Genomic DNA, 12,260 nt, shown 5'->3' with positions numbered 1-12,260 from the left:
CATGGACAAGCAGGTCCAATTCACAAGAAAAATAATGAATGAATCTCCTTATTTATTGTAATAGATGCAATAAATAAGAACTCTGGAGTTCTTAATTCTTTTTTCTTTAGCTATATTTCTTAAATGAAAAAAAAGCAAAACGAGTGAATCAGACTTGATATGAGCATCAAAAGTCAAAAATGTGATTTAAAAAAATGATGAAAAAATGATAGCTTTTACAATGGGTGAGAAACACCCCAAGCTCTGAGTTGGGCGGTAATGCTCACAAAAGCACAAGTTAGACACTTTTTTGTCCGTGTTAAGCTGCATAGAGTTATTAGAAACCATTAATGTGAAGAAGAAAAACGTAGCAAACAGGAGAGTGGAGTTTGCATTTAATAGAAAAATCTTTCTTTATTTGTATTTTAACACACTTTACAGTACTGAACAGTGAAATAAAAGAAAAATATACTGATATACTATAATATTGTTTTATATATAGATGTTTGCTTATTAAATGCATTTATTCACAAAATGACACCTCAGCTCTGTCAAGAGGAAAAACTCTCATAAAAATAATATAATAAAAAATAACTTGGACACATTTTACACATTACAGCAACATCATTTACAAATATTACAATCATTTCATGTTTTTTTTTTCCCTTGAATAACCTTTCTTACTCATGAACAAACACATGAATTAAAGCCCAGAGAAGTATTCTCAGAGGGAGTCAGTCTGTGACAACAATAACCTGACAGCAAACCCGATGGGAACCAGCTAAGTAAGCCACCATGGGATGGACATTTAGGCTATCAGGCTAGATAGTGATTAAAGTTACTAAGAAACCGAGGTGGTGACGGTGCTAGAAAGGGCCAAGTCACATAAGGACACATTTATCTCCTTTAACTGTATCCTATGTGACTACCTCAACTTCCATTTGATCGCATTGGTCAAATGGGTTCAGTCTCATCTGGACATTTAATCGAGAATGATTGGGTTGTTTGGTTATGCCTGCAGAGAGAGGTGAACGCTAACTGCTTCACAATGAGGGTTTGTGGTTTGGCCCAGTGGAATATAATCAATAAGTGACTGCGAATGACCAAACCAGCAGCACACACTACCTGAAACACACCGTCTGCCTCGAAACCTGATGAAATAAAGTGCTGGTACGAATATATTTGATTTGAACAATAAATGTGAACAACTAAAAAGTGAAAAAATAAAATAAAATAGGACAGCACGAGTGAGGAGAACATATGTTTAAAAAATGGAAATATGAGGATGTGGCCTGCAGTGGTTCACTTAACAACTTTAAGTGGTTATTTGTTAATCATGATGATGCGGATAAATTTATAATTTACAATCCAATATTACATTATATACAAGAGTGGTAATGCTTATAGCTATAGTCATCAACACGTGATTCATTTTCCAGACCATCCACCAGAATGATATAAAAATAAACTGTACACAAACTGTTCAAAGAAAACACTTCCCCTGGTTTTCTTCTCATCATTTAAAAAGAATGGCAGCAATCAATCACTTTAATAATTTCCTTAATAAGAAACAATTGCTACAGTATTGTGTTTGTATGGCAATTAAATATTGATGTTTTTATAGCTTATAACAGAACGAGAAGCCACAAAACAAAGCAACGTGTTGAAAAAAAAAGGCCAGTGCATATGGGAATCTTTTATTTGAGTAACTTCCCATTTCACTGGATGAAACAGCCTGTGTGTGGGGGGCCTCGCAGCTGTGCCCATGGGGCTTTTCTTACACCAGTCTGTGGTGGTGTCTTCAGATAAGCTGAGTTACTGACCTGCAGGAACTTGGTCTTACCTTCAAAAGAACCCCACTCGTGTTCTTTTGTTTGTTTATGTATTTAATTCATTTATACCCTGTGAGAAACGAACACCTGGACAAACTGCGGCCGGTTTGAGCTGTTGTCGATCGAATCCTGAACATCCGCTCGACGAGATACGGCAATGCCAGTGAGTGAGCGACGATGAGTGTGACAACATCTTCCTCTTAAACCTACCAAAAACACACACACCTCAACTCCCCCTTTCAATTCTTATTTCCCCCTCAATGCCTTCAGATAGCTATAATAAGATAGTCGTTGTGATTAGAAAACAACACATTCTTTACGTTGGTCCAAGCACAGCAACAACATAACAGCTAGTCAGCAGCAGTGTCTACCTTTTCCCTCCAAATGCAATGCTGGATACATTGTGTATAGACCCACTGATACTCACAGAAATAAGCATACAGACGTGATATAAATATACTAGGATATCTATTGTATATCTTATAAATCTACATACTAGCAGGCATATATCCTGCATCTGACATTAAGGCAAAAAAGCATCAAACATAACAAGGATGATTAGGGACCGCTAGACCTCCTATTTGGCCACGTCACGCTTCTTTCCCCTGACATTCTGCCTCCCTGATTTTCTTATTCATCTGTCTTCCCTTGAATCACTTCACCCACTGAAGTTTCTCATCCTTTACTTTGGTGAGATTGGTTGTGTATGAGGAGACATGACCACGCAGTGCAAGTGGGCGTGAGATGGCGTTTAAAAAAATTTGTTCTGCTGATGAAATAATCCCGTGTCCCTTCAACGTATTCGGCAACTGTCAAATATAAAATAGGCAAAACGTATGCTTCAAAGCATCACATGGCTTATTCTCAGAAAGTTTAAAAAAAATATTCTAAAAATTAAAAAAGAAAAGAACATAAGCTGGAAAGAGTCTACTGGTGGTTGTGGTGGTGGTAGTGATTGCTCTGCATTTAGAGTTCTGAGTTATTATATTACCAGAAGAGCAACAAAGGAAGACTTACAGCTGAAAACATATCACCACAGAAACTGTACGTGTGAGATACACACCACGATACCATGAACAGTAAAGAGAGAGAGATCTTCAACAAGAGACAATCAAAAATGATGACAAATTCAGACACTCCTGTCCCACAATGCATTGCTTCACGACAGCTCCGTTCAAGAAGCTGGTGTTTCAGAAAGGCACAGAGCCATCTTGCACCAGTAGCACTCTCCGCGTAAAGGGAAAAAGGGGGATATGGGACCCGATGGCCCCTTCGTCGCAGCATCTTCCTTTCCTTCCGTAGTTTTTCCTTCACCTCCTCCAACTCCGATGGGATTATCTTATTTTTCTTTCCGACAGAAATGGAAAAAAAAAGAAGTTACTCGGACGTGTAGCTTTTCTGAGGAGAACAGTTTCTATTGAGATTCTAACGAACATGAATTACTAATACTGACTGAACACTAGTTAATACTCCATTAAGGGATGGCTTTTTCCAAAGAGATTCAATACTTATCAGTGTCCCTCTAATAAATGCACACATACAAACATACAGTCCAGCGTGTGTTTCTGCCTCCCGAAAAAAGAAAGGACAGGGAATATGCGGAGCACACTTTTACTGCATGACTGCTGCATGCTCGTACACACATTGCATTGGTGGATTTCCTGCTCCTGTTTTTCTTTCTTTCTATAAGTTGTGTGTTACTTCATGTGTGTTTATGTGTGTGCATTCTACTCCCAGAGTGCTACGCTGTCTTCAGTCGCCCAACATTAATGCTCTCCTAGATTCCTCTTAGTCTAAAGTTCACTGTGGAATCAGTCGAAAGACTTGTTGCCACTCCAAATCTACAGTTGCTGTGTAATTAACTTCTCTTTAAGCAATTTGTATTTATTCCCTTTTTGAAAAATATATTTAAAGGTGTGTATTGTCATTGCAGTCTTATTTGTTCTTGGTTTGGCCATTGAAAGGATGAACAAGATAATGTGTGCAAGTGAGGAGGGAGATACAGGAGCAAAACTCATGTATCGTCAGCTTGTGAAGAAGAATCCTCCTCTTCTTCTACAGGACTTGTGTCAGAAAGTCTGTCCTTGTCAGGCCCCCCACCCAACTGAGATTTCAGCTCCTCCTCCAAGTTCTCTTCTTCCATTGCCACCTCATCTTCTTCTTCTATTATATCCTCATTTTCCTCCTCTGCCATTATGTCTTCTTCTTCATCCTTTTTGCACTCATCCTCCCCGTGACTGCAGTCCTGTGCCACATGGTTTGGCGTGGGCTTGCCATCCTCGTCTTCCTGTTCCCGCTGTAAACTCTCTTCCAGAGTGAGCTGAAACTGAAACTTGTCTATGCACACGTTTAGATCCTTGTCGTCGTCCACAGGAGGTGGTGAGGGGCTTTGGGGAATAGTGCTCTGGTACCAGTCTCTGTTGTCCTCCAGAGTGTCCAAGATTTCCTGGGCATCAGGGTGTACAAGATCCCCCCATGTCTCCCACAGCGGGTGGACAATGTAGTCAATAAAGCCCACCTACGTAAAGGAAAAAAAAGAAAAAGGCAATGACTGACATGACATAAGCTAGCACAGTGGTGTTTCTTCACTGCCTGCAAATCAGCATTAAAAATGTAGGAGGATGACTGCTGCGATCAGAGCTGATAAATCACTCTCTGCACTGTAGTTATCACTCCACCTACAGCATTAACAGTTATCCAGTTGCGTGCTGTTATATTCATACATGTGTGTATTTCACTGCTGCTCATTTACCTGACTTTTTTCCACAGATGCAGTGTGTTTATCGCACATGGGACTGATCTCCATCCCCCGCTCTCTCTCCTTGTCTCCCTGCCTGAAGAATTCCTGCATGATTCTCTCTGTCCATTGTCGATACACAGCCAGAGGCTTTGTGGGATTGCTCAGGTCAGCACAGTGCACCATGTTCCTCAATACCTGCACATATACAAAATCATTTACCTCACATTATATTGTGAACGTACAAAGCTAGAAATACTAGTGTTGGATGAAACTTGTTACTGTAATCACATGACATTTTTTAAGTAATGCAGTACTACTAAATTCAATAATTAAATGACAGTTAAAATTATGTTGTTACTTGTGTTAGAAATAAAAAACAAACAAACAAAGAAACAAGCTTTTTTCTTTCTGTGCACCACAATCAGCTACTTTCAGTTTATGTGCAGGGAGGAACAAACTGGTGTCATGGTCTACGGCTTTTGAAGTGTAGCGATACGGACATTACCTTTATTGTTATTGCATAAATGGACAAGAATGCGATAGTGAAATGAAGACTGCGTCCATGACAGAAACAGTTGCATTATACTGTTAACGCAGCTTCGGCCCTTTGCAAGCATCTGCGCAGACATCATGCAAACACAAAGCTAGGCAAGAACCCAGAATGACATAATAGCTGAGTGTATGCTGACCCCAGCCCTGCAGCCAGAGCCTTAACTTCAACAGGTAACAAAAGCAATAAGCTTGCTGGCCTCTATTTAAACCTATGCAGTTGAATTACGGTGACAATTCCTTTAAAGTCTTTTTGGGCTCTTTATATGCGTGTCCTTGTTAGGGTGGGGATTTCTATTGGTGTGTGGGACTGTAGCTTCAGGTTTATAAGTAATAGAAAAGTAAAGAGTAATACCTCACCTTTTTTGAGTAATGGCCGTAGCATTGATTAACACTATCCTGAAATCTGATAAACATGAAGATTGTTTGCCCATCGTCTACTTTTTCCCTTTAAGTTGTCTGACATTTTAAAGCATTTTAAATTGACAAAGCGACTGAAAAATGTGGTGCAAACCCAATGTTTTTATGACCTTTTTCACATTCATTCTCTTTTCCTTTCCTTTCCTCCACAAGTTGGTACAATTCTCCAAAGTCTCAGTAACTGCTCTTTCCTCCTTATTGATCTTGACAGCTACTAAGCAAAAATGTTCTTCATGTTTAAATCCTCAGAAAACATCCTCCACTGCTTGCAGCTGAATTTAATTAACCTCTGTATCTAACCTCCCAATGAAAGGGTTGTAAAGATGTTATCGCTTAATCCAGATGTCACCTGAGCTCTTCCTTTAACTCCCGCTGTTAATGTCACCTGTTCTTCTGTGACATCTGACTGGAGCAGTGCAAATCACTTAGTTTCTCCAGTGGTGAGAAATTCCAGATTAGCTGTCCTTTCCAAAACTCTTGACACATATAATAATACAATAAGTTGTTAGAATCTAGTCTTTCGTGGATTCAAATACTTTTCGAATCAACACCGTTGTTTCGTCTTTGTTCAAAGACAGCTGATCAGCTGCTTTAGAAACTGTCAGCAACCACCATCACCTTGGCTGAGATAACTGGGGATGTTTCATTTCTGTCCCATTCACCACACTGTCAGTCTGGATTTTAGATCTTGCAGGAGTTTGGTGTGTGAAGTATATTGTTCAACCAAGCAGCAGCTTACAGCTCTGAAAGATGAAGTAATCTTTCAAATGCCAAAAACTGCCACTTGAAAGGCTGGCTTCAAAACTGACAGGTTAAGGCCAATGCAAGCGGCTTTGCTTCTGCCATTTGAAAGTCAACACTTTTAGGTGCTTCTTGAAATGGCTTGTTGGTTATTGTACTTAAGAGTCCATTCAGTGTTGTTTGTACCGATTAGTTGACATCTGCGTCTGTGCAATGCACTTTGGTAACCAAGCATGCTAGCATTACATGATGCCCTAGAACTCCACCATTACATTCAGATACTTCCCTTCTGTGCCAAAATAACAAGACTGCAACAGCCGTGGAGTCCAGCCTTGAAAACCAAAGCCCAGAAACGAATGGCTGTCTTTGTGGTGGCTACACCTGTCTTATACATGCACTCTAAGGGTTTAGTTTATTTAAAACAAAATGCCAGCTTCATATTTATTGTGTTTCCAACTTGTCTCCACCTTTAAAAAACATTGTGGTGAGCCACGTTCACGGTCTCATTATCTTTTATAACACTCCTATCTTTTATAAATATTCCTCTCATTGTTTGTTGACTGGAAGTACTTTTAAATTAACTGAATAACTGTAGCTTACCTGTATTCGATCAGTGTAGTGGTCAAGCATCAGCACTCCAGAACTTGTCACTTTCTTAGTTTCCACCATAGTTTTGAGGTCTGCCAGCAAACTCATGTGTTTAGACATGTCTGTTGCCAAAACCTGAGAACAAAGTAGGTATGAGTAGATTAGAGGAAAAAGAGACAAATAAAAAGTAGAAAGGGTCACATGACGACAAGTGAGAAAGGTAGCTATAATTCATAATGAATATGTTGACACTCACCATGTCAATAACAAGCTTCCTAAGGCTCTGTCTTTGCCTCTTGGTAAGGTTCTGGAAGATGTCACAGTTGTCCTCATGAAGCAGCTTAAAACCCACAGCCAAGTGATGGTTCTCCAGCACAGACTCATCATTATACATCAGGGCTAACTCTGAGTCTGAGGAAGGCATCAAGCAACAATCGATATCAGTAAAAGAACAACAAAAACTCCTTTGAGAATTACTATTTTTTAAGGGTAAACTGTTGCATTTACAAAACAAAATGAGAAGTCACACTCTATATATGTATGTATGTATATAAGTGCGTGTTGTATACTACACTATATACATCATAAATACAATTTATATACACAAAACAGTAAAGCATATATAAAAATCCCTGCTTAGTTTTTGCTATCTGAATTATCCCCATTCTTAAATCAGAGACTTTTACAAACACATTGTTATAGACATTATTGTACTGGTTTCTTTATAGCTACCCTCTCTTTGCTAGTAATTTGCTAGTGATGATTGCACATCACACATCAGGCATATTCAACCAATTCACCTTTTTTTTTTATCACCATTGTTTATGTTGTTTCGTTTTTATTAAAATTACCTGAGCGTGTTTGATGTTTCTCTAGTGCAAAGTAGTGACAGTAACACTGTGGGTGTTCCATGTGTCCTAAGCTACCCAGTTGGTACTCATGCCTAAACCCAATGTAATTCTGGAGTATTCCCATCTATGCACCTGTTTCCAGAACTTATTAAGGGATGCTGGAGCTTATGACAGCTGATTATGAGAGAAAAGTGAGGTCTGGCCTCTCTATTGTGGAGCTAATAAAAACAGACAGGCAACTTCAAATTCACCTCTTCCTGTTCCAAAGAGGAATTTCCCAACCTATCCACTTCTTTCTGACAGGGGACAGTCCTAACCAGTCCACCACCATGCTGCAGAACCCCAGGTTTTAGAGTATGTGAGTGAGTGAGAACATGTTGTACCCAGACTATCTCCTGCTGTGTGATACACTACCAGTCAAAAGTTTGGACACACCTTCTATTTTTTACTGCTTTCTACACTGTAGATACAAACCGAAGACATCAAATATATTACGCAAGATATACGGAATTTTGTAGCAAAGAAAAAAATGATAAATAACTTTTATATTATCTTATAGTTTAGATTCCTCAAAGTAGCCACCCTTTGCTTTGTTGACAGCGCTGCAAACCCTCATTCATTTAATTCATTTGTGGAATTTCTTGCCATCTTTATGCGGTTGGGACCATCAGTTGTGTTGGGCAGAAGTCTGGTTGGTACTCACTTGACAGCCCTATTTGACAACTTAGAATTCATATTATGTCAACAACCAATCAACTAAGGAAAGAGAAACGACAGTCCATTACTTTAAGAACTGAAGGTCAGTCACTCTGGAAAATTGCTAAAACTTTGAATGTGTCCCCAAAAATCATCAAGCACTACAAAGAAACTGGCACACATGAGGACCAGATTAGAGTCCAGATAAATGCCACACAGAGTTCTAGTAGCAGACACATCTCTACATCAACTGTTCAGAGGAGACTAGGCGAATTCAGGCCTTTATGGTCAAAAAGCTGCTAAGAAAACACTACTAAGGAAAAGCAACAAGCAGAAGATATTTGTTTGGGCCAAGAAACACAAGGAATGGACATTAGAACAGTGGAAATCTGTGCTTTGGTCTGATGGGTCCAAATTTGAGATCTTTGGTTCCACCCGCCGTGTCTTTGTGTGACGCAGAAAAGGTGAACGGATGGTCTCTACATGCATGGTTCCCATCGTGAAGCACTGAGGAGGAGGTGTGCTTTTCTGGTGACACTGTTGGGAGTTTTTTTTGTTTCCTTCAGTGAGAATCTACAATGTAAATAGTCAAGTGTCCAAAGTTTTGACTGGTAATGTATGTGTGTACAAGTTTAATCTCATTTTAACTCACTGGTGTTTATGAGGAATTGGTTTGACACTCCTGGATGGTCCACATCATGGATGGCGGCAGCAAATAATGCAGCTAGTATCTCTAGATCAGTGAATACAGCCTGTAAGAGAGAAACAAAGAGGGGAACACATAGTTTGCAGTTTGGCTCTTAACTATTGTTTCGTTTTAGAAGCTGTGTGGACTTCTTGTCATTGGCAGTTAAATAGAGATACTTACATCTAAAGCTGGTGTGGACAGCAGTACATGAGTAGACTGAGTGACATCAGCAGCGTGGAGGCTGTTATGGTAGGCCACATTGGCATGGTAGTGGTCCTCCAGGGTCATCACATAGGTGACAAACGTATCCACAGGGATCCGAAAGGTCTTCAGTAGATCTCTTTCCTGCAACAGGCGGAGTCCACAAGAGTCATGATCACAGTCATTCTACATTCTATTAGTTGCTGCACATTCCATTAAGACCGGCCTCTCACCTGGAAGATGGCATACATTATGCAGCTGAGGGGTCGATTATTAGAGAACTCTGCCACACGAAAGATATTAAGGCCCCACTTGTTCAAGTCGTTCAGCTCCTGAGAGCAAAGAGAAACACACATGTCACCAAACTGTCAGTGCTGCCAGTTCTTTAGAAGTTCACAGTAGAAAAGTTTATTTTAACACAATCTACTACGGTCCAGTGTAGACATAATGTGATGATTGCTGTCAGTGTTTTGGAGTGAAATTCTCTTTACATGTTCTCACAGAAGACTACAGAATGCAAACAGGAATTTAGTATTAGAATTAGATAAATAAATACAATGTGCTGAGAAAGTAGGTTTCACTTCCGTTTACCCTGGCTAATGCATCCTCGTGTTCAGTCTTCACTCCGAAGCGAGGCAGGGCGGAGTTGGAAAGGCTGGAGCTGTGCGTGAGCTTCTTCACACCACTGATGTGACACATGGGCTTCTCCCTCTCCCTTATGGTGGGGGACGGGATCTCCACCTCGTTCTGCTTATCTGCAACAAGCAGAAGTCAGAGATCAGCTGCGGGTGAAGCTGCTATAAAAGTTGGCAACAAGTGGGCGGCAGGTTTTCTTTACCTAGAAAGGTAGTGGAGATGTATTCTGACACTTGGTTCCCTGAGCGACTCATCTCTGACAAATGGGACAGCTCCCTGTTCAACATCCTTTTAAACTGAGGGGAGGACAGACATTGACAGAAGTGAGTGACTTGAACAGTAGTTAGGACATAGAAGCATAAGACATGTGTTACTGACATATCCAACTATATATTAACACTGTAATTTAGATTCCATTTGCACTGATATATAACAACAAAACATTCCTGTGATTCAAATATGAAAAAATAAATTATCACCCTCATTTTGCGAGGGAATCAATTATGAATCATGCCGCCTCCTTTTCTCAGATGAGAACAGACTGTTCAATACCCCGACTCAGTGTGCTTGTACTCTGATTTCCAGAGATGTGCTGCAGTAATGTGGCATGTTTCTTTTATGTATTCTTTCCCATACAACTACAGTGTCAGCTGTGAACTACAGACACAAATATGATTAAATGAGTACATTATCCATGCAGACAGACTGAACACTGTTCCTGAATCTTCTCGCTGCGTTTATGTAACGTTTTATTGTCATAGCTCCACACGATGATTTGGGAGACTTAACAGTTCCCTGTCAGACAAGTTATGTGAAAGCACAATGCAAATCGGACAGACCCCTCAGTCTGTGTCCCACTGACTGATCTTTCACACATAACAATCTCCATGGCAACCCGAGCAGTTGCCATGGCAACTGCCTCCTCACAGTCAGTCCTTCAGCTTGATGTGAGAGCGGTGGCTTCTTGGGTGACAATCTGAGGGAGTAGGCAGGTGTCTCTGACCTTTACCAAGGTCAACCCTCTCCTCCTCTGCCTCTGCTCCTCGCTACAGCTCTCTGTTACTTAAAACTGCTCCTCCCTCCCCCTAGAGGTAAACAGCATTCTCCATTACCTCCCTTGAGCTCCCAAATCCTTCTCTGTCACAAGCTCCTCTTTGTTTTCCTTCCGTTTTATTTTGTGCAACACCCCCCATCTCTCACTCTTATCCCCATAGTTATCTCCCATTTTCCCATCATTTCCTGGCCTGTCACCTCTTACATAATAAGCCAGGCAAATAGCTAATTGTAACAATAAATTGTAGGAGCAATCAGGCAGAATCAGCCATCAGCAGCCAGGAAGGCCAGTGAAGCCCAGTGGCACACTTAGGCAAGCAGGCTCAGCCCAAACCTCCTCTCTCCCGCTCTTTGGTTCTTTCCTTCCCTAATGCTGTAACGCTGAGTCATAGCTGCCAACCAACACTTCTACAGTGCCAGTCCGAGTGCCAGGACAAACAACACTCTTCCTCTGATACAGACTAATGAAGCAAACATGCAAACACTGTTCAGACATGACTGTGGGCTCACACACCTGCATATGTAAGGTATATATCAGGCATATATCTTAGGCATATATACCGTCATGAATAAAACACGTGGAAGTGCTCCAAAGTATAACCTGTACTTAGTGATACAGAGATATCAAGTAAATCCTATAATCCTTATTCTTTTTCTTTTTATTAAGTGTCGAGATATCCCATCACATACAAGTCTACAAATTTCATTTATTAATAAAAACCTGTGAAAATGTATAAATTTACATAGAGTCAGAGGGTTAAATAACCAAAAGGGGGATTAAGCATCTACACAGAACCAAGACAATAAGCTTCTCCTTCACTGACAGCATGCTTGCCTTCTTTTAGTCTGTATTGAGGCCAGCTTCGGGGTAGCAGGAGAGAGCCAGAGAGAGGGATGTGGGACGCAGGTGTGAAGGATAGAAATGGCCATTATGTGACACTGCATCGTACCTGCAGTAAAAACTGCTGGACTACTTCATAAAGTCCCAAGGCTATTTCTCAGATTATAAGCAGCTCGGTGTACTCTCACAGGACACGGATGTAGACAGGTTATAGGGGGATGAAGAATGAGACTGATATTATTGTCTTTTTGTTTACAGTTCTGCTGCAGTGTAGAAACACTGGGCAGAGTTAATAAATTCTGTTCCCCTATCACTGTTCCTGCTGAGTAGTTTCATGTAAATTATCTACAGGAATATACTGGCCAGCATTCTGACTTACTGTTTGAAATGAAGTCCCTGCCAGACCCAGAAAGTCTTCCAGCACCACATGGAGTCCACATAAAAC

General features: G+C 40.5%; 1 protein-coding gene across 4 annotated transcripts in view; it reads right to left on the bottom strand.

Annotated features, from left to right (window-relative positions):
- Positions 1-362: 362 nt before the first annotated feature.
- The window catches only part of pde4a (phosphodiesterase 4A, cAMP-specific), a 48,924-nt gene continuing 37,026 nt past the window's right edge, over positions 363-12,260 (bottom strand). For all 4 annotated transcript variants that reach the window (XM_012919442.4, XM_076883308.1, XM_076883310.1 and 1 more), the window contains 9 exons: positions 10,124-10,217; positions 9,877-10,040; positions 9,519-9,617; positions 9,265-9,429; positions 9,049-9,148; positions 7,106-7,260; positions 6,862-6,984; positions 4,564-4,746; positions 363-4,329 (listed from right to left, as the gene is read on the bottom strand). In XM_012919442.4, the coding sequence (XP_012774896.2) occupies positions 3,826-4,329; positions 4,564-4,746; positions 6,862-6,984; positions 7,106-7,260; positions 9,049-9,148; positions 9,265-9,429; positions 9,519-9,617; positions 9,877-10,040; positions 10,124-10,217 (1,587 nt within the window). In that variant the 3' untranslated portion in view covers positions 363-3,825. The remainder of the gene's footprint in view (positions 4,330-4,563; positions 4,747-6,861; positions 6,985-7,105; positions 7,261-9,048; positions 9,149-9,264; positions 9,430-9,518; positions 9,618-9,876; positions 10,041-10,123; positions 10,218-12,260) is intronic.

The sequence above is a fragment of the Maylandia zebra genome, linkage group LG4, assembly GCF_041146795.1.
Source record: "Maylandia zebra isolate NMK-2024a linkage group LG4, Mzebra_GT3a, whole genome shotgun sequence".
Taxonomy (NCBI): Eukaryota; Metazoa; Chordata; class Actinopteri; order Cichliformes; family Cichlidae; genus Maylandia; species Maylandia zebra.
The sequence above is the reverse complement of the archived record's forward strand: the minus strand, read 5'-3'. Positions and strand labels throughout refer to the sequence as shown.